The sequence below is a fragment of the Dipodomys ordii genome, unplaced genomic scaffold (assembly GCF_000151885.1).
Source record: "Dipodomys ordii isolate 6190 unplaced genomic scaffold, Dord_2.0 Scaffold20, whole genome shotgun sequence".
NCBI lineage: Eukaryota > Metazoa > Chordata > Mammalia > Rodentia > Heteromyidae > Dipodomys > Dipodomys ordii.
Genome location: NW_012267236.1, coordinates 6,150,070 through 6,169,308, shown reverse-complemented (window position 1 = coordinate 6,169,308; position 19,239 = coordinate 6,150,070). Strand labels below are relative to the sequence as shown.

At 41.8% G+C, this 19,239-nt stretch overlaps 1 protein-coding gene across 1 annotated transcript in view; it reads right to left on the bottom strand.

Annotated features, from left to right (window-relative positions):
* Alk (anaplastic lymphoma receptor tyrosine kinase) overlaps positions 1-19,239 on the bottom strand; it is a 716,643-nt gene that overhangs the window by 187,593 nt on the left and 509,811 nt on the right. Inside the window, exon 5 of the mRNA XM_013013560.1 lies at positions 6,541-6,668. Within this exon, the coding sequence (XP_012869014.1) occupies positions 6,541-6,668 (128 nt within the window). The remainder of the gene's footprint in view (positions 1-6,540; positions 6,669-19,239) is intronic.

Here is a 19,239-nt window from a genome sequence, read left to right as displayed (position 1 = left end):
CTCCAGTGGTGATTCTCCAGTGGTGATTCTCCAGTGGTGACCCTCCAGTGGTGACCCTCCAGTGGTGATCCTCCAGTGGTGACCCTCCAGTGGTGATCCTCCAGTGGTGACCCTCCAGTGGTGATCCTCCAGTGGTGACCCTCCAGTGGTGATTCTCCAGTGGTGACCCTCCAGTGGTGATTCTCCAGTGGTGACCCTCCAGTGGTGATCCTCCAGTGGTGATTCTCCAGTGGTGACCCTCTAGTAGTGATTCTCTAGTGGTGATTCTCCAGTGGTGATTCTCCAGTGGTGATTCTCCAGTGGTGACCCTCCAGTGGTGATTCTCCAGTGGTGACCCTCCAGTGGTGACCCTCCAGTGGTGATTCTCCAGTGGTGACCATCCAGTGGTGATTCTCCAGTGGTGACCCTCCAGTGGTGATTCTCCAGTGGTGATTCTCCAGTGGTGACCCTCCAGTGGTGATTCTCCAGTGGTGACCTTCCAGTGGTGATTCTCCAGTGGTGATCCTCCAGTGGTGACTCTCCAGTGGTGACTCTCCAGTGGTGATTCTCCAGTGGTGATTCTCCAGTGGTGATTCTCCAGTGATGACCTCCAGTGGTGATCCTCCAGTGGTGATTCTCCAGTGGTGATTCTCCAGTGGTGATTCTCCAGTGGTGATCCTCCAGTGGTGATTCTCCAGTGGTGACCCTCTAGTAGTGATTCTCTAGTGGTGATTCTCCAGTGGTGATTCTCCAGTGGTGACCCTCCAGTGGTGATTCTCCAGTGGTGATTCTCCAGTGGTGACCCTCCAGTGGTGATTCTCCAGTGGTGCTCCAGTGGTGATTCTCCAGTGATGACCCTCCAGTGGTGACCCTCCAGTGGTGACTCTCCAGTGGTGACCCTCTAGTAGTGATTCTCCTGTGGTGATCCTCCAGTTTTGACCCTCCAGTGGTGATCCTCTAGTAGTGATTCTCCAGTGGTGACCCTCCAGTTTTGACCCTGCAGGGGTGACTCTCCAGTGGTGACTTCCAGTAGTGACATTCTGTCAAAGCATCAGGACATTCTAGCTAGGAGCATGGACTCTGGAACCATATGTTTTCCATCTCAATATCTGCTGGGTGACTCTGGGTGAATTAGTTAACTTTCTGTGTTTTGATTTCCCCATCCAAAGAATTGGAGCAATGATCACAAAGGCACACATTTCACATCATTGTTGCAAAGGCTGAGTTCATGTAAACAGAAGTACAATGTGAGTGTCTGCTAGGAGCTGCTTAGAGGTTCATTGATACTCTCAAGTCCTTTTTAAGAACCTAGTCCTGCCCATTCTCACCTGCATTTTTCTATAGGTGTCTTAGAAGTTGAAGTGTGCTGGTGAGTGTTTTAAATAATCCTATTGCTGGGGGTGGGAAGGTGGCTCAGTGGTAGAGCACTTGCCTTGCATGCCTGAGGCCCTGGGTTCAATTCTTCAGCACCACATAAGCAAAAAGAAAAAAAGCCAGAAGTGGTGATGTGGCTCAAGTGATAGAGCGCTAGCCTTGAGCTGAAGAGCTGAGGGACAGCGCCCAGGCCCAGAGTTCAGGTCCCATGACCGGACCGCCCCCCCAAAAAATAATCCTATTGCTCTGAGATATCTACTGATGGAAGGTTTTTGTGATTGAGTTAAGGGTTCTTTGGGAGCCCTAGCCTGGGTATCTCTGGGTCTTATTCCCTCTTATCTGTGCTGAATGCATAAAATGTTATTTCACTGGCTTTTCAAGGAAAAACCTAGTCCAAGCAATTTTACACACAGCTTCTTTCTTTTGGAAAGAGCAAGGCAAAAAGCCCAAAGCTATAAAACAGGAACAGAATTAATTAATTAATTAATTAATCTGTTGACAAGTATTTATGTATTTTGTCCTATATGCTTAGTAATCTAGTAACTGTTCCACCTGGAGAAATGAAAAAAATGCAGGACAAGATCTTAACCTCAAGTTAGGGTCTCAAAGAACTAATTGGGAAATAATTATAAATGGCTACTAAATCTATCTATCCATGTATCTATCTATCTATGTATCCATCTGTCATGTATATATTTATTTTTTGTGTACTGGGGCTTGAACTCAGGGCTTCAGACTCTCATTTAGCCTTTTCAGTTTAAGGCAACCTCATGAGCTATACCTCTACTTTTGGCTTTTTGTTGGTTAATTGGAGCTAAGAGTCTCATAGACTTTTCTGTCAAGGCTGGCTTTGAACTGTGATCTTCCTATTTCAGCCTCCTGAGTAATTAAGATTATAGGTGTGAGCTACCAGTGTACCAGTGCTTATCTGGCTACTAAATTTAGATGCAGACCTTGAAGTCTTGGGAGTAGAATTTCAGTACATGGAAATTATGTCTCTTAGTTCCAGAAAATAAGCAAGGTGTTGAGTGCAGCCCCAAAATGTTATTTTGTGATATGGGAGGCAATCAGAAGTCACTAGCATTTCATGAAGGTTCCATAAGGAAAGGGAATACTGGAGGGACTTTTTCTGGCAACATGCGAAGGATGGGAATTGGAATAGAGAAACCAGCTAGATGCTGCCAAAATCCAACTTGGCTTATGAAGAATATAAGAATCATAAGGTAGAGGGATAAGAAAACAAAGTCTTAAGGATAAATCTATGTGACAGCCACAGTAGGAGCTAGACAGCAACAGGTAGAATACAGGACACCAGTAAGACTAGGGTTCAGGGTTTTGACCCATTGGGTGTAGAGCTTGGAGGAGCAGGAAGGCCAAGGATGTAGGCTATGTGGTTATGTATACCAGGCTATGCCTGGTATATATAAGGTCCTAGAGTCCATCCTTAGCACTGCACTGCACTAAACAAAACAAAACCCCAACAACAAAAATGATTCTAAGTTTCCCAAGCACCTTAGAAGGAACATCTCACTCTGCACACATTCCACAAAGGAAACAGAAACAGTGACCTGACCTGCTAATTAGGACAACTTGGGGTCCAGTTTGTCTCTACTTTTTACACACCTAACGACCTCAGCAAGTCTCAAAATTCCCTTTAGTTTGTTTCCCCATTTGTGAGGCAAGACTAGTCCTTGCTTTATAGCATTATTGTAAAGCTTGTATGAGCTAACACGTGAAATGACAGTTTGCCTTGGTCCAAATGCGTGCTCCATCAGTGTCAGTGTGTACTGCCATCAGTTCACACTAATTGAACAACTGTTAAGGCTACACATGATGATAGACCTAAGGATTTAAAAAGGAACTAGGCATGAACTCTGTCGATGACACAGGGAGAATTGTCTCCAGGATCTTCAATAAGGTTTACCTACCAAAATAGCAAATCTCCCACCTGTTTTCCTAGGGCTCAGAGACAACCGTAGACTTTTCTAGTTGCATTTTCCTTCACAACTTATCTTTGGTTCATCAAACAATGATCAGGAAATAGATATCTTATATGTCTATCTCATCTTTCGCTACATGTTATTAGTTCTTTTCCCCTTCTTTACTTCACAACCTAACCAAGATGATGGATCCCCAAACACAAAACACTTCATTTACACCAAATAGGCCTTGAATATGCCTCAAAAAAAACCCTCAAAGATAAAAAAAAATCTCAAAAAAGTCCCAAACGACAACAATAAGAACCCCCAATTTCCTTCACATTAAACATGCGAGTATAGTTTTATGGTATTTTCTATGTTCAGAACTTCCTTATGCCACCTGGATTTGTTTCACTGTGGAAGGGAAAGTGAAAAGTTCTAAGAAATTCTCTACTCTCTCACACATCCTCTCCAATCCCTCCACACACCTTGGTGGCAAAGGTGTTTCCAAGGGAGAGGAAAAGTGTGGAGAGATACTCTTTTCTCATGAAGACCATCTGTCCTTGGACCTGGAGCCTGGAAGGCAACTGGAGCACGGGAGCAGCTCCAAGTATCCTGGCCAGGCTGCTTTTTCCAGGAAATCAGAGGCAGATTTGTCTTCTTCTTCCTCTAAGAGGATGCCCTGCCAGCAGTAATTTTCTGGATCATTAGAGAATGTTTTAAGAGGTCAACTGCCTTGGTTTCACAGGGGTGAAAAGCAGACAAGAAACAGGTCTTTTAAGCTATGAAACAGACTCACTGCAAATGCCCTGCAGGCCACAGGGGAAGTTTTGTAGGTGAGAGGGAGTTGCAATGTGAGGGAGGAAACCTCTGCCCCCTGATGGAGCAGGCAAAGAATTTTTGCAGAGTAAAGTTTCTTTTGTTTGCAGGATTTGTGCTGGGCCTGATATCTGGATCTTTGCACTCGCTTATTTTCTTTCCTTAATGTTTTTCAAATGAGATTAGTCCAGTTATGGAAATGAATACCTCTCCCCTGTCACGTTCTTGTCCAGCGGTTCCATTTCAACCGCGGGCTTCTCTTGGATGGTGTGGAGATCCTCAACATCTGTGAAGCTTGATGATGTCCAGAGCCATTTGCAGATCCCTAAGTTCTGAAGTGTCGAAACATGTGTACAAACCCCTGGCTGACTGCCAAACCACATGCATTTCATACATTGCCTCATAGCACAGGTTAGCCACCTTTTCAACCTGAACTGCAGTTCAATCTATCACATTATGGTGAGTTTTCTTTCCCACACACATAAATCAGTTCTGATTAAAACAACAAGAACAACAAAATTCATTTGCAGAAGTTCTTACAAGGCCAGTAATGAATGAAACCACAGCAGCAGAAGGCACAGGATGGGTAGCAGGGGAGAGGGTGGGGAAGTAGAAGGGAGAGGGGGACAGTTTCCTATCTAAGGGAGTCAGGAGTCACTGTCCTACCCACCTTGAAGAATCACAGGTTCACATCCAGGTCTCTGCACACAACAGACGATCACTGCATGTAATAGGTCTTCACTGTTCACAAATAGTCTATATTGGGTATTTAGATCTGGGAGGATCCCAGACCTCCTTTCTGTATATCCTTTCTTCCTGGGACTTTCAGACCACAGGATGATAGAGGCCCTCAGATTACCTCTGTGCAGAGGCAGAGCAACAGGGGAGCAGCAGTAGTGGTAGTGACTTCTTGATTTTTTTTTTAACTCCCGTTCCTGTAGAGCGGGAAATATTTCTCTCCCTTCTCCATTTCTTTCTGCTTTAATCATGTTCTACTAAAAATCAATGCTTGCTAAAACTTTCAGGAAAAAAGTAAGTGGCTTCTTCCTGAAGTTTTATAAAATTCAAGCCTGTCTCTTCCACCCTCTCTACCTGGGATATAATAAAGGATGTTTCTTATATGACCCTGGGCCCACAAAAGAATCAAAGAACAATCAACTTTAAACATCTACTGATGATTCATGCCATCCTGTTCGCCAATCAGATTTCTGGCAATGTTTAATGAAAGACACACACCAAAACATGAGATTGAAAATAGGAAAATGAGATTTAAGAAAAACCATAGAGAGGAAAATGAATATCAAAAACCTACACAGATATAATTACTATGCTGGCTTACAGTATTTAATTGTTTCCTGGAAGCAAAGGCACAAAAGAAAATTCGATAGGGGAAAGAAGAGAGTAGGGGGAGAGGAGAGGATTAAAGTACCTTGGATATGTATTAGAGACGTTAAAAGACTATAATAGAGAAGTGAATATGTTCAAAGTACATTGCACACATTTATGATACTATTACAATGGAACCACAATGCATGCCAATTTAAAATTTCAAAATTATTCTTCAGGAGAGAGAGATGTATGTTCTTTTGGTAGTCAACTGCAATAGAAAGTCACAAAGTGGGACTGTGCTTGTGGCTCATGCCCTAATGCTTTTTACAAAATCAGCTAAACTTTCTCATATAACTATTCCTTGTGTTATCCCTTAATAATAGCTTAAATAAAACCATTAAAAGCTGGGCACCTGTGGCTCATGCCTGTAATCCTAGGTACTCAGGTGCTGAGATCTGAGGATCATGGTTCAAAGCCAGCCCAAGAAGGAAAGTCCATAAGTCTCTTATCTCCAATACAACAGCAGAAAATGGGAAGTGGCGCTGTGGCTCAAGTGGCAAAACCCTAGCCTTAAGCTAAAATGCTGAGGGACAGTGCCCAGGGCTGGAGTCCAAGCCCTAAGACAGACAAAACAAACACATAAAAACCATTAAAATTCTTAGTTACAAATTTTACCTCAAGACCAAAGAAAATTTGGGGGAGGGAGAGGAATGGGTAGGGATATAGGAGAAACAAAATGGTTGATAACGTAATATTGAGTTGAGGGTATAGGCAGATCCACTGAACTATTCAATATATTTAGCACATATTTAAAAGATTCCATGATAAAATATTTTCAAAACCAGTTGAAAGTATTTGGTAACTATGGAAAGTTAAATTATATTTTCTATACTGAAGACCATAATCTTATTTGATGAGATTTTGAGTAAGCAGATAAATTTTTCTTCTGGATCTTTGAAAACTAATTATCTGGTCTGTACTGCACTCAGAATCAGCCCCTAAGCACTGTAGACTTTTCTATGTATGTGTGCTCATTCCTAGATAAGTATAGTTGTAGGTTATTGACACACCTAAGACCCCAGGCTACCAAGGAATGGCGGGGAGAGGCAGACTCAGGTACCTTCACTGCAGTTTTTCAGGGCGAAGAAGTCCACGGCAGACAGACTTCGGTTTCCACTGGAGATGTATTCTAGAGCTACTCGGAATGGGTTGTCTGGACGGCCGACTCTTCCCTGAAGCACTGTCCAGCTGGTAGCATTGGAAAGCAGGAGAAGAAAGCACAGAAAAACAATGATGAGAAACAAATCCAAGCTGCAGAGAGAGGGAGAGAGACAGGGGAGTCATGACCTCAAGTGGCTTCAGGGCTCACCTTCTTCATTAGTGCCAATGGATGGAACCTCAAGTGTCTGAGGATGGAGACTGCAACAGTAACATGTAAGCTTAGTTGTCTTTTTGTCTAGTAACCTCAGAAACCCAATTCTCAAACTTATTCGGGCCACTGACATTTCTCTTTCCACATTTTTTTGAAGGTAATTACATACGTTTGAATTATTTTGGTAGTTAGACTTATAGGTGGAGAATATACATACTTAAGCAATCCTGGCAGCAGAACCTGTGAAAAGTCGACAAAAAATGACCAGTTCTTTCATAAATATCTCTGGAAACAACACTTTGTTTTGGAATTTTTATCTGATAGTAAAGTCTTAACGCCCTCAGGTTTTCTATATAGTTACTTAAAGGAAGTTAGGGAGAGCTATTTATTTACTGCAGGAAAATTAAAGTGCACTGAAGCATGTGTTTTGGGGTAAAAGGTACCCAAGATTGACCTAGACGTTGCAAAAACCAACAACAAAAAGCAAACACAGAAGAAGGAAGCAGGTCAGGTGGTGAGCTCTATACTCAGCTGTAATCAAGGCCCTTGACACCATCAGCGAGCAGAGAATAAGCTAAATGAACATTTTTACACCTTGCTCATGCTATTAACCTCTGGGAATAGCCTCCTGGCACTGATTGGAACATCCAATTTACTTTTCAACATTGATCCAGATATATCTCTGCAACACAATATATCAGTGTTAGACTATGGTGGCAAATCAATATTCTTCTTAGGTATAGAACTCACCAAAGGTCCTGTGTATGTGTGTATGCACATGTGTGTATACAAATAGATATATGTCTCCCATATATATATATATATATATATATATATTTACATGTGTGCGCATATATACGTATGTCTATAAAGACAATTTTCATGGAAAATGGGAATGATCTATTTTATATTTACTAAAAAAACAATTTTATTAGCTATAATAGAAGACATAATAGAAGACCTGTACTAATTTGATAAGTTAACATGTGTAAATTGGAGGGTTTTGACATACAATATGAAATCATTGTGATATTCTGTATGTTTTTAACCTTCAGGTTGGACTTAGCTATAGAAGGATAAGTGACAAGAAATGTAGGCAAAAAATTACCTTTTGTTAAAATTTTTTTAAACCTCAACACTCAAATATAAAGTGGTGCTCACTATTTTCTTTTTAAACAAAGATCCCAACAATTTGGAAAAAGAAAATAAGGCACCCAGAGCATCATCCCATGAGAAGGAGAGTGATCACCCCAGTGACCATTTCAGATCTAATTTTACATAATTGCATCCATGCTCCATAGGCCTGTCTGCACATTCCCACTCCATGTGTGTCTTGAGATAATAAATATAGATTACATTATCATTTCATTGATTGCATTTTTAATGGCTTATACATGGCTGCTGATTTCTTCTCTGTCATGGGCTTGATAAAACTAAACTGTATGTACTTATCTACATACTGCCTTAGGACAAAATTTTAGCATCAGAGCCAAAGTATGTGACTCTTTAAAACGCTGAGGCCTTTGGTCAATCCTCCCATGGTGAAGATGGTGAATGGGAGACCCATTTCCACCTTAGGTGGCTAACATTTGGGTCCTGTCACAACCTGCCTGTCATTGCTGACTTTTGATGATGGAATCATAAGCTTTCTCAAAGGGGTGTCTCTGGGTGGCAGTTTTGTGTCTCTGGCTCCTGGCACCCGGCTGGGCATGCAGTTTCCACCGTCTGTTGGATGGAGGAGGAACTTGGGTTCCTTCTCTTTGCTCTTCTGTAGTTAATTCAGATCACTGGAGTCAATTCCTCAGCCATTTAATAAAAGTGTATTAAGTTCCCCTACAATAGATGCTGTAGTAAGGATTATTGCTGCTGTAAACTTTCTTCTCCGTTACGGTACCCAGCAGGATTTCTCTCCAAAATAAAACCAGTACAATTGAATAAGGAAAGGGAGGCCTTTCAGTTTAAATGTGGGGCTGTCAAAGAAAGAAATATTTGAAAAGAAAATGTAAACGAGGTTGTTCTTAAGAAAAAAAATCCCAAACAAAGAGAGCAGAATTTTTCTTGTTCTGAAACGTAAAGGACCCAATTTTCAAGGAGAGATGCTAGTCAAAGGCAGGTGTATTCACGTTCTGCCAAATTGTAGCTGTCTGGTCTGAGGAATGATGGATTTTAATTCCAGGTACACAGTGGCCCTTGACAATGATTTCCATTTCTATATTGGCACTGGCCCTCTGGATAAATGTGTCAGGAGTTTTAGGAATTAGTTTCTGAGTTACTGATGCAATAACTTTTGTCTGAAATTCTCTGGCCTCCCATAGTTTACTGCTGCAACTTTAATAACTTTCAGAGCAGTTGCCAAACATGTATTTTATATCCAGGGAAGCCAGGACTGCAAAAGGGCAAGCTTATACCTAGGGTCAGATTTGTTTAAGAGACAGGCGAAAACTCAGTAAAAACCAAATGTGAGCTCTCTCCTCTGCCTGCTCCATCTTCTTTGCTTGCAGCCCAGTGGTCACGAAACTAGCTCATTAGGGGTCCCACTTTCCTCACTTTGGTGGATGGCAACTCTACTTAATGCTTGCAAGGGGGGAAGGTCACGTTCCAACCTGGAGCCTCTTAGAAACAAATGTGCAACCGAATCCATGTGCTGGGGATTGTTGATGGTCTGAGCACTGGGGCTTCAATCAATCAACTTGACAGTGTGGGGTGTCCACCTGGACTTTAGAAAGCCAAAAGGATTGAATGGACAGCCTGTCACAATCCATTTTCTTCTACATGCCTCTCTGGAGTTCTCCAGTTCCCATTCTGCCTCTGTATCTCATTTGCCTGATGACTTTGAACAAGGCACTTTTCTGCAAGTGCCTGAAATTTTGGATATTTGCTGATGAATTGTATTCTCCAGCAGAGAGAGTATCTCCAACTTTGCATGCAATTTTCTGAGGAGAATACTGACCACCCTTGTTTGCCTAGTGACTACACCATGATGAATAAATTAGATGCCATCCAAAAAGGCAGGAGGTTTGGCTTGTGACTATCAAGGTCCATTTCTCATCTAGAGGATAGAAGGAGTTTGCCGAAAAACCACTGAATTGAGAGCTAAGTCCTTGATTCTGGTCCTGGATTTTCTTGGATTTGGGTAAATCCCTGTAACTCCTTGGGTTTAAGGTTCTTGGGCATTGAATTAAAGTTTTTGAGGGTCCTTTATTGATCGGATGCCTATACATCTCTTGCAGATTACAGAAGTCTGATTTATGAAAGCCCTGGAAGCTGCCAGGAGCAAATGCTTCATGGAAGTAGAAGGAGGAGGATTAATTATAAAAATCCAAGATCTGTTTATGCGAAGAGGCTCAGTCGATCTTTCTTGGAAAAATGGAGACTTGCCCAAGATCACACATCGAGTTATCTACAGATCTAAGATCAAATTAGAGTATTTCTCCTGAACTGCAAGAATAAGACAACAGAATCTACAGATCAATCTGTCCAATCAATTTCATTTCACATTGCTGAAATCACTGGGATAGAGAAGGCTGTATCTACTGAGCATTGCTTGAGGTGTCACCAATTCAGGTTTTTGAGACTAGGTATTCTGGCCAATTCATGGGATACCTTGTCAGAAAATCCACAGGAAAATCCTAAGATGCACTGACATGGAAACAAAAAGAATCTCCCAGGTATCCTTGCTCCCTACCAGGTTAGTCTCTACATATCTAACGGGAACTGTCTAGCATGTCTGACTTCAGGAAAGCTGTTGATGTGAATGAAGGGTTGGCAGCCAGGACTCAAAAGGGTGAAGGCACCAATGTTATTTTAAGCACTGAATGAAGGGAAATTTTGTGACAGTATGTGAGGGCTGTGGACAGCAGCTGACAGGAGAGAGAATGCATCTTACTTTCCTACTGTGCAATATCCCAGTGGACAAAATGCTGACATCCGGCTGCTTCAGGCGTGAGCCCTGTACTCATCCAGCAGGCTGCTCACTGGGAGGCCTTTAATGAGGTGGTAGAGCAGCGAGGCAGAGCATAGAGGGCTCCGCTCTCAGGTCTACCACCTTCTAGTTTTGAGGCCTTAGGCAAGTGATTTAATTTCTTGAGGTTTCGGTTTCCTCATTTTTGAAGTGGGAATGAATGACAAGAGGACAGGCAGAATAAGGCGAGCTGTTCTTGGCACACAGTAGGGCCTCCAAAAGGCGAGCTCCTTTTTTTTTTTTTTACAGAAGGCCATAGCTTTCTTCAGAGAACCACACTGGCTTTTATTGGAAGGTATCTGCCTCTCAATTCATTTACGAGGCTCAGAAAAGGCATGCAGGTAGAAGAGGAAGGGAAAGGGTTTATGATTGCTAAACAGTGGCGACTATACTGGTTTCAACAAATAAACAAAAAATTTATGAAGTTAGGTCTCTGGGCTAGGCAGAACATGGTGACAAGGACCAGGTCATGCTTGGTGGAAGATACTAGAATGGGGGTAGGGATGACTCAAGCAGACATATATAGAGATTGAGGAACTAATCACAAGACTCTCTGCAGTTAATGTCCACTCTTCAACCAATCAGACCATGAGCACGCCCTAAAGGGAGGAGTCAAAGGACCTAGGAGAGAGACTGACTCCTGAGAAAGAGACTGTGGACTCCTCCTTGTACAAGAAGTCCATTCCACTGTTTTACTCATTCTTACTTTTACTGTTTCTTTGGGTTTCACATAAACCTGTTCTGTCTGTTTTCTGTCCTTTAGTTCTTTAGCCAGGGGAGAAAAATGGGCCAGACCCTAGATTGTGTCACTTACATGGATCTTCAGATGATAAACACAACTCAAAGATATGTCACAACACCCCTATAGCAAGCTGTATCAGTATTAGACTATAAGAGAAGATTAACAGTCTTCTCAGAACCTGCCCAAGGACCCAATGCCCCTTAAGATAAAATCTTTTCATCTTTGTATCTGCTGAAGCTTGTGAAAAGATACTTTGTGTCTGTTTCTCACTTGGAATCTGTTGAGTTATGTTTCCATTTCTCAGGCATCTATGGGTGCATTGTTGCACACTAGATAAGTATTAGAAGCTCTAAGGAAGATAAGGATTTAGGATTTAGCTTACACTCAAGGAGCTTACAGAAAACATCCAAATCTGTACCAAAATTTACAATGAATGGCATTGTGTCAGAGCTAGGTGATGGTGTAGGTGCTGGGTGCTACAGAAGCATAGAGGGCCAGAAATGACTCAGATGGGCTGATCAGGAAAGGAGTAACTTGAGGGTGGATTGTAAAGAGGAGCAGGGATTTGAGAAAGGCCAGTGCAGATTGACACAGTACCTAAGCAGAAGCTGCACAGACAGTGCGTTCAGAATACATGTGATCCAGTCTGGTAGGAGTAGCTATTTTTCACTGGACTCTACAGGAAGATGACTCTCAAGTCTCATTTCCTTAATGTCAAGGTGGTGGATCATCCATCATTGTGTCTCCATTGTCTTACACATTGCAGATGCTCAACAAATATTTGTTGAATGAGAAGACAAATGATTACATAGTTTTCCATTAAATCAGACACTATCTTGACATTCTTGCTCCAAATTTATGGGGTGGTGGAGTTGACTTAATCTAGAAATTAATATCCAGTATTGACATCAACTGTCTTACACTTAAATGATGAAGATGCCTTAAGAACTGGGGAACTTAAGAACTTGGGACTGGGAAGGTGGCTCAGTGGTAGAGCGCTTGCCTTGCATGCATGAGGCCCTGGGTTCGATTCCTCAGCACCACATGAGCAAAAAGAAAAAAGCCGGAAGTGGCGTTGTGGCTCAGGTGGTAGAGCGCTAGCCTTGAGCTGAAGAGCTGAGGGACAGCGCCCAGGCCCAGAGTTCAGGCCCCACGACCGGACCCACCACCCCAAAAAAAACACAAGATCTTAAGAACTGGGGCACTCTGGGAAGTTGCAGGAAGGAAGTATTATGTTTGATCATGTGCTTTAGCAAATCATTTTTGGCTCCTTCATCTAACAAGATCTAATAAGAAGTAATCAGAGAATTATAGCAATTAGGACCCATGAGTATCTGAGTTCTCAAGTTCTCTCCCTTGAAGGTCACATGTAGACCAACTCAATATGAACATTACCTACAGCAACAATAACAGTTCTAATAATATAATAAACACCAAGAATGACAATAATAGCAGACACTAATGATATGATCAACAATAATACCAACAAAGAATAGCAGCACTAATAATATGATCAGCAGCCACTAATAACACTTATTGAAGGCTTACCCAACACTCTACTTAGAGCTGAGTTTTAACCAGTAGAGGCAAATAACAGTCATTGTAAACAGCATCTTACAGTATTCTAAATTCCTTGAGGTTAGAAACAGTCTTTCTAGGACTTTGTTTCAGTTTGAATAGGATTAGGGACCTAAAGCTATAGCACATGGCCATCTTCATGTTCTATACCAGTCAGAGAGCCTCATCATTTTGGTGACGACGAACCTTCAAGCTGGAAGAGCCAAAGTTATGAGTGAGGGTAAAGATGACAGACTCTCATAAATTAGGCAATCAGCTGAGTCCATGTCACAGAGACGCTGTCACATGACGCTGATGATTATTATGAAATGTAACTCTGTCACAGCTCAGGCTGCATGGCTGACATCTCCACATGCGTCTTTGCTAAGTCTCTTGACAAGTCTCTAACACAGGTAGAAAGGTGTGAAGATTTGTTAGAAGGAGCTGAGCCTGTGGAAGCTTGTCCGGATCAATAGACTAGGGAAAAGAAAATCTAGTGCACCTTTTTCTTTTTTAAAACCATATCCTATAGATAAAATACACACATAATTTTCAAATATTTTCCTTAAAATATACTCTGTAGTAATTCTGCAGTAAATATAAACCATTCAGCACTTTTAAAAATCATTTCCATTAAATCAGCCGGTTTTAAAGCATTTTTATTGGAGGTAGCAGGGGAAAAATGCCAGATCAATGTAAATTTTAGTGTGAATTCCTTTGTTCCTTATTAATTTTCTGTAATAATAATATTCATTCACTTTTCATTGTGTCCCGGAAGTCAGATCAGCCTGCCCTGGAGAATATTGCATTTGGATGGGAGAAAGATTTCAAGTTAAGGAAGAATCTGGCTCCCACTGGTCCAGCTTGAGGCTGAGAGTGGCCCTGGGTTCCATAGGAAGGACTTGGGGCACAAGCGGAGTGCCAAGGCACGATAAACTCTCTGAGGCCACGGGCTGAGTTGTTTGCCTAGGTGATAGAGATCTGGAAGGAGGTCTGGCTTTCCTGGGTTAGGGGCTAAGAAAATGGCCCAAAACAGCATCCCCCTAATTCTTCTCTCATGCTTTGGACAAAGGAAAAATGAACAGCTTCTTTTCTTGGTTTCTCTTTAGCCAATTTTAATTTTACCTTCCTTTCTCCATGTCTCTTTTGCTTCCTTTCCCCCTTCTTTCCTCCCTATCATCTCATTCTGCCTGAGAAGAACAAAAGCTGTAGGCTATGATATGCTATGACACCTGTAATCCTAGCCACTCAGGAGGGTGAGATCGGAGGTTCATGATTCAAAGACAGACCAAGTAGGAAAATCTGTGAGACTCTTTTCTTCAGTTAACCATCAAAATACCAACAGGGAAGCTGTGGCTCAAGTGTGGAGTGCCAGCCTTGAGTAAAACAGTTAAGGTACAATGCCCAGGCCCTGGTACACACACACACACACACACCAGACACACACACACACACACACACACACACACACCAGAAAGACTCTAGAAAACTTGATAAGTATTTAAAATTATTTCTACTTGAAAGAAAACAGAAACTGGCTAATAAGGACGAAGTGTTCTGAATGTGATTTATATGAAAGACAGTCCAGCAAATAGAACACACTGGTAATAAAGTATACATGGGGAAATAGTAAGTTAAAATGAAATGTTTCAGGATGTAAGTTGATTTTCGAGAAACTATTGATCCCAATCCTTTTATCTAATGGGGATAGTTTGCTTTGGTTCATATAAACAAACACATAGAGGATTCACTAACATATTTTGCTCCTTTTAAAAGGAAAATATGCTTGCTGGGCTGGAGCCATACCTCCAGCCCTATATTTTGTTGGTTATTTTGGAGATGGACTCTCATTCCTGCTCAGGCTGACTTTGAACTGTGACCTTCTGGATCTTAGCCTCCAGAGAATCTGGGTATCTAGCACAGATTTTTATTTCTATATTCATAAGGCATAGTGGTCTATGTTTTGTTCCTATTTTTATATTGGTAAAACTGGCCTCAAAAAATGAACCAGTAAAATTCTATATGTCCTGTATTTCTTGGTGTGAGTATATGTATGTGAGTATTTAATTACTAAAATAAATACTTGAGATAAAGCCACATGAAAGGAAAAATGAAAAAAGGAAAGAATACTGAATACTGATTATCCAGGGTTACCCCTCCCTGCACTGAATCAAATGGTAGGAAAGTTCTCTAAGTCAAGAGTAGTGACCTGAGAATGCTGAGCTTCTCTTTCTCTTAATTTTCGATTAGGTCCTATATGAGGTATTTATTTCCCTGGCTCTTACTGAACACATCGTTAGGGACTGTAGGGTAAATCTCAGCTTGAAGGTAGAGTGGGGGAAGGACTAAGAAGAGAGTGCATTGGGTGCTAGCATTTTAGAAATCAGAAAGAATTGCATAAGAATATGTGAGGGGCTGGAGGTGGGGTGCTTAGCAGGGTTTACTGTCCCACACACTTACTGGCTGGCTGGTGGTAGCTTTTTCTCTGATTAACATCCAGGGGATCATTGTCTTGGCATTTCTAATTCCCTCTCTAAGGAGGCATGGATACAACACCCTTCAGCGGCCAGTGGAAATCTGGACTTAGGTTTCCTAACTCTCTTCCTTCCAGTTCCAGTTTAGCACCATCTGTTCATTTCAAATGCAAGCTTTTCTTTCAAGCCAAATCAATGTATCGGGTTCTTTTAGTCTAGCTTTTCTGTTTGTTTTCAAATACATCCTCCCCATGGAGAAGGATAAAGACAACAGTGAGACTTGAAATAGTCTTTTCTAGCACATTATTCCCTCAGTCCATCTGCCTCCAGCTTGAGCATCCATCCTAGGAATTCTCTCCCTAGGCTTCCCAACTTCAAAGCAGTACACTCTGGCCAGGCTCAAAGGATGTACTATAGCACAACCTGCTTCCTAGAGAGGCAGCTAACTGCTACTTAATGTGTCTAACTAAGAAAGCAAATCTCTAAGGCAAGCAAAATGCTGATGTCCAAGCTCAGAGACTCCATTTCAGCCATTAATCTCTGGCCAAGTCAAACCACTGTGCTGAAATTTTATATGTCAGGACAAACTGGCTCATAAACTGGTCCCATAAGCAGATACAGTGGCCCAGATAAGTGATTAGTCATAAAAGGCTGAGGGGCTTAGAGATGTGGGGTAAGCAGAGCCCACTAACTTAACCAGCTGAGAAGGTTCCCCACCTGCAGAGAGTGCTCTGCTCCTCTGCTGGAGTGGACATCTGTCTGGAAATGGGCTTTGATGGAGAAAAGTTCTGAGCCCTTTGGTGCAGGGTGCTCACAAGCTCTGATAGCCAGTACCCATACTCTCCTGTGGGAAGAATCATGGATGATAATGTGGCTGCAGCACTGATAGATGTTAAGACTAGCAGGGGCCTTGGAAATCACTATAACGAATCCTCTTCCATGGCAGAGAAGAACAGAGCTCCAGGGCTGCATCAACTCCTACTCTGAAGCCAGAGGAAGGTTCCATCTTACAACCTACCTGTGGAATAATCTCTTTACAACTCAAATGTGATCAGAGATCTCCACTGCCTTCACATCTAGACTCTGATTTTCTGCATATGCCAAGGCTGTTTGCCTCTGCACATTTTCCTTGTGTTCTTTGTATTCAAAGTCCCCTTCCTACTTTTTTAAGCAATTAAAAAATATTTTTAAGAGGTTATGCAAGGGAGATGTCATTTAACAAAAGCAGTATATGAATACCATGCATCTTGATCTGTATCACCCCCTCCAACAATCTCATCTCCCTTCAACCCATGCCTTCCTTTATTGTATTTCTTAACTTTGTGGTATAAACAATGAATTCTTGACTGCATTCTCTCTCCCTTCTCCCCCACATTGTCTACCCCTCTCCCTTTTGCCTCTCCAATAAGTACCCATTTCTTGTGTTTATTTTGTTGGGATTTGATTTAGTCTTCCTAAAAAATGTACTATTTGAGCTCTCTGTAGTCTCTATTATAATTTAGTTAATTCATTTGGAACAGCTTGCATACCACCCAGCGTGTTTACTTGTAGATTTATAGGCACATTCTATCTACCACTAATGTGAAAAACCATGCGACTTTTGACTCTCTGGGTCTTGTTTATTTCACTTACTAGAATTCTTTCCATTTCCTTACAAATGGTACAATATCATTCTTTCTAATGGTTGAGTAAAATTCCATTGTGTATATACGTACATTTTCTTAATCTGTTCCTCCACTGAGGGGCATCTGGGTTGATTCCATATCTTGGCTATAGTAAATAATGCTTCAATGAACATGATTGTGCTGGAAGTTTTACTGTAGCCTTGTTTATGTTCTATTGGAGAAATGTTCAGGAGTGGGATTTTTGGGTCATAGAAGTTCTATGTTTAGTTTTTTGAGGAAACTTCACACTGCTTTACAGAGTGATTGAACAAGCTAACATCATACCAACAATATAGGAGAGTTCTCGTCTGGCCACATCTGTGCCAGCAATTGTTATCGTTTGTTACTGAGCTGTTCTTCACTGGTCCAGGTTCAACTTGGTATCTTGTGAGACTATAATTCTCAGGTTAGAACAAGTAACTGCTAGACAGTGACATTTGCTATTATTGGCTAGTCTCTCCTGGTCTTATTAGTGTGTATAGGAAAGGTGACACCACTTGTTGAATTGTGTCCCCTGTTTCCCCCCCCTCAATAATGATATGTTAAACATTAAACTGTTACTACTTCAGAATAAAATTTGATTTGAAAATTGGTTCTTTATAAAGGTAATCTAGGCACAATGTGATTTCTAGAGTGAGATCTAATCCAGAGAGTATGTTCTTAATACAAAAGGGAATTTGGACACAGAGACAGATATGCATGCAGAAAGAACATCTTGTGAAGATGAGAGGAGGGTGGATCTATAGGGCAAGTGATAGCAAAGACTGCCAGAAAACAGCAGCAGCTAAGAGAGAAAAGATTCTTCCCTCATGATTCTGCCAGCCTTGCTGACACCTTGATCATGGACTTCAACTCTCCAGAATCAAGAGACAATAAAATTGTTACTTAAGCCATAGTTTGTGTTAATTCGTCATCAGTCTTCACAAACAGATACAGGTGGATTGTTCAAAGGCATGCCCACTCATTTGACTGTAGTATTGATAAATGATATCATTTTTCTATGTGGAAAGAAAGCCCACAGGATGCTAAGAAACGACTCATTGCCCACAAAGAAGTTCCATTCTCCTGAAGGCCAGAAACTGCACAGGACATTTTCCTATCCAAGTGCCTCTGCCTCCTAGAATAATACCACAACCATCTTCAGGAGACCCCCTCTATAAAACAATACCAGACAGTGTTTGCCAATCACCCAATGTAAGACTCATAACCTTTATACCATGCTCGAAGAAATTAATAGAGACTGGACATCAGGCTTCTACTGTGTCAGCTAAGTGGGGACATTGCAGAACACAGCAAACTGAGCTGCTTGAGAAGGCCTGAGATTGCACCAATGATATGTTCACCTGGGAGTCGATTTCTGGGCTGGAACCACCACCACCAATCTTCATATGGCATTAGAGGGGTCAGCTCAATATTCCGACCTGGAACTTTTAAGGCATGCTGAGCCTGCACTAGAAGCAGAGGGACGTGGAGGAGCCAGGAAGCTTGGGCTGGGGCTGGGAATGCCCAGGCACTGGCCAGCTTTTCCTCGCCTCCTCTCAATCCTCTTGGACTTTGAATATTTACAGTAAGAAAGCCCTGAATTCTCCCTTTAAACTGGAAACTTTAATTTTCTGGAAGGGGAAGGCTGCTGAGGTTTGGCTGGGTTAGTAGTTGGGTGACACATGCAATTGAGATTTAAGTGGCAAGGAACTGGGGAATGGTTACCTACAGAATGGGAATAACCACTTTTCTTAACCTGCCTGCCTAGAGATGGATGGCAGGTCTCTGAAGAAAGGACTTCCAGTATACCTACCTACTGTTTATTAATGTCACCATAGTCACTGGTGAGCCTGTGATGCAACCGTTATAAACAGAGCAAGTGAACGTTTCTGAGTCAATAAAAATCAGCCCCAAGGAAGGGGGTCATAAAACCTACCTCTTTGACTCGGCCTTTTAATAATGAACCATAGACATTGGTGTCTTGGTAGATATTTGGCCTGTGTCTCATGGAGCGATGTGGGAGAGCAGAAGCTGCCGTCTCCTTCTCAGTCTGTAGCATCTTCAAAG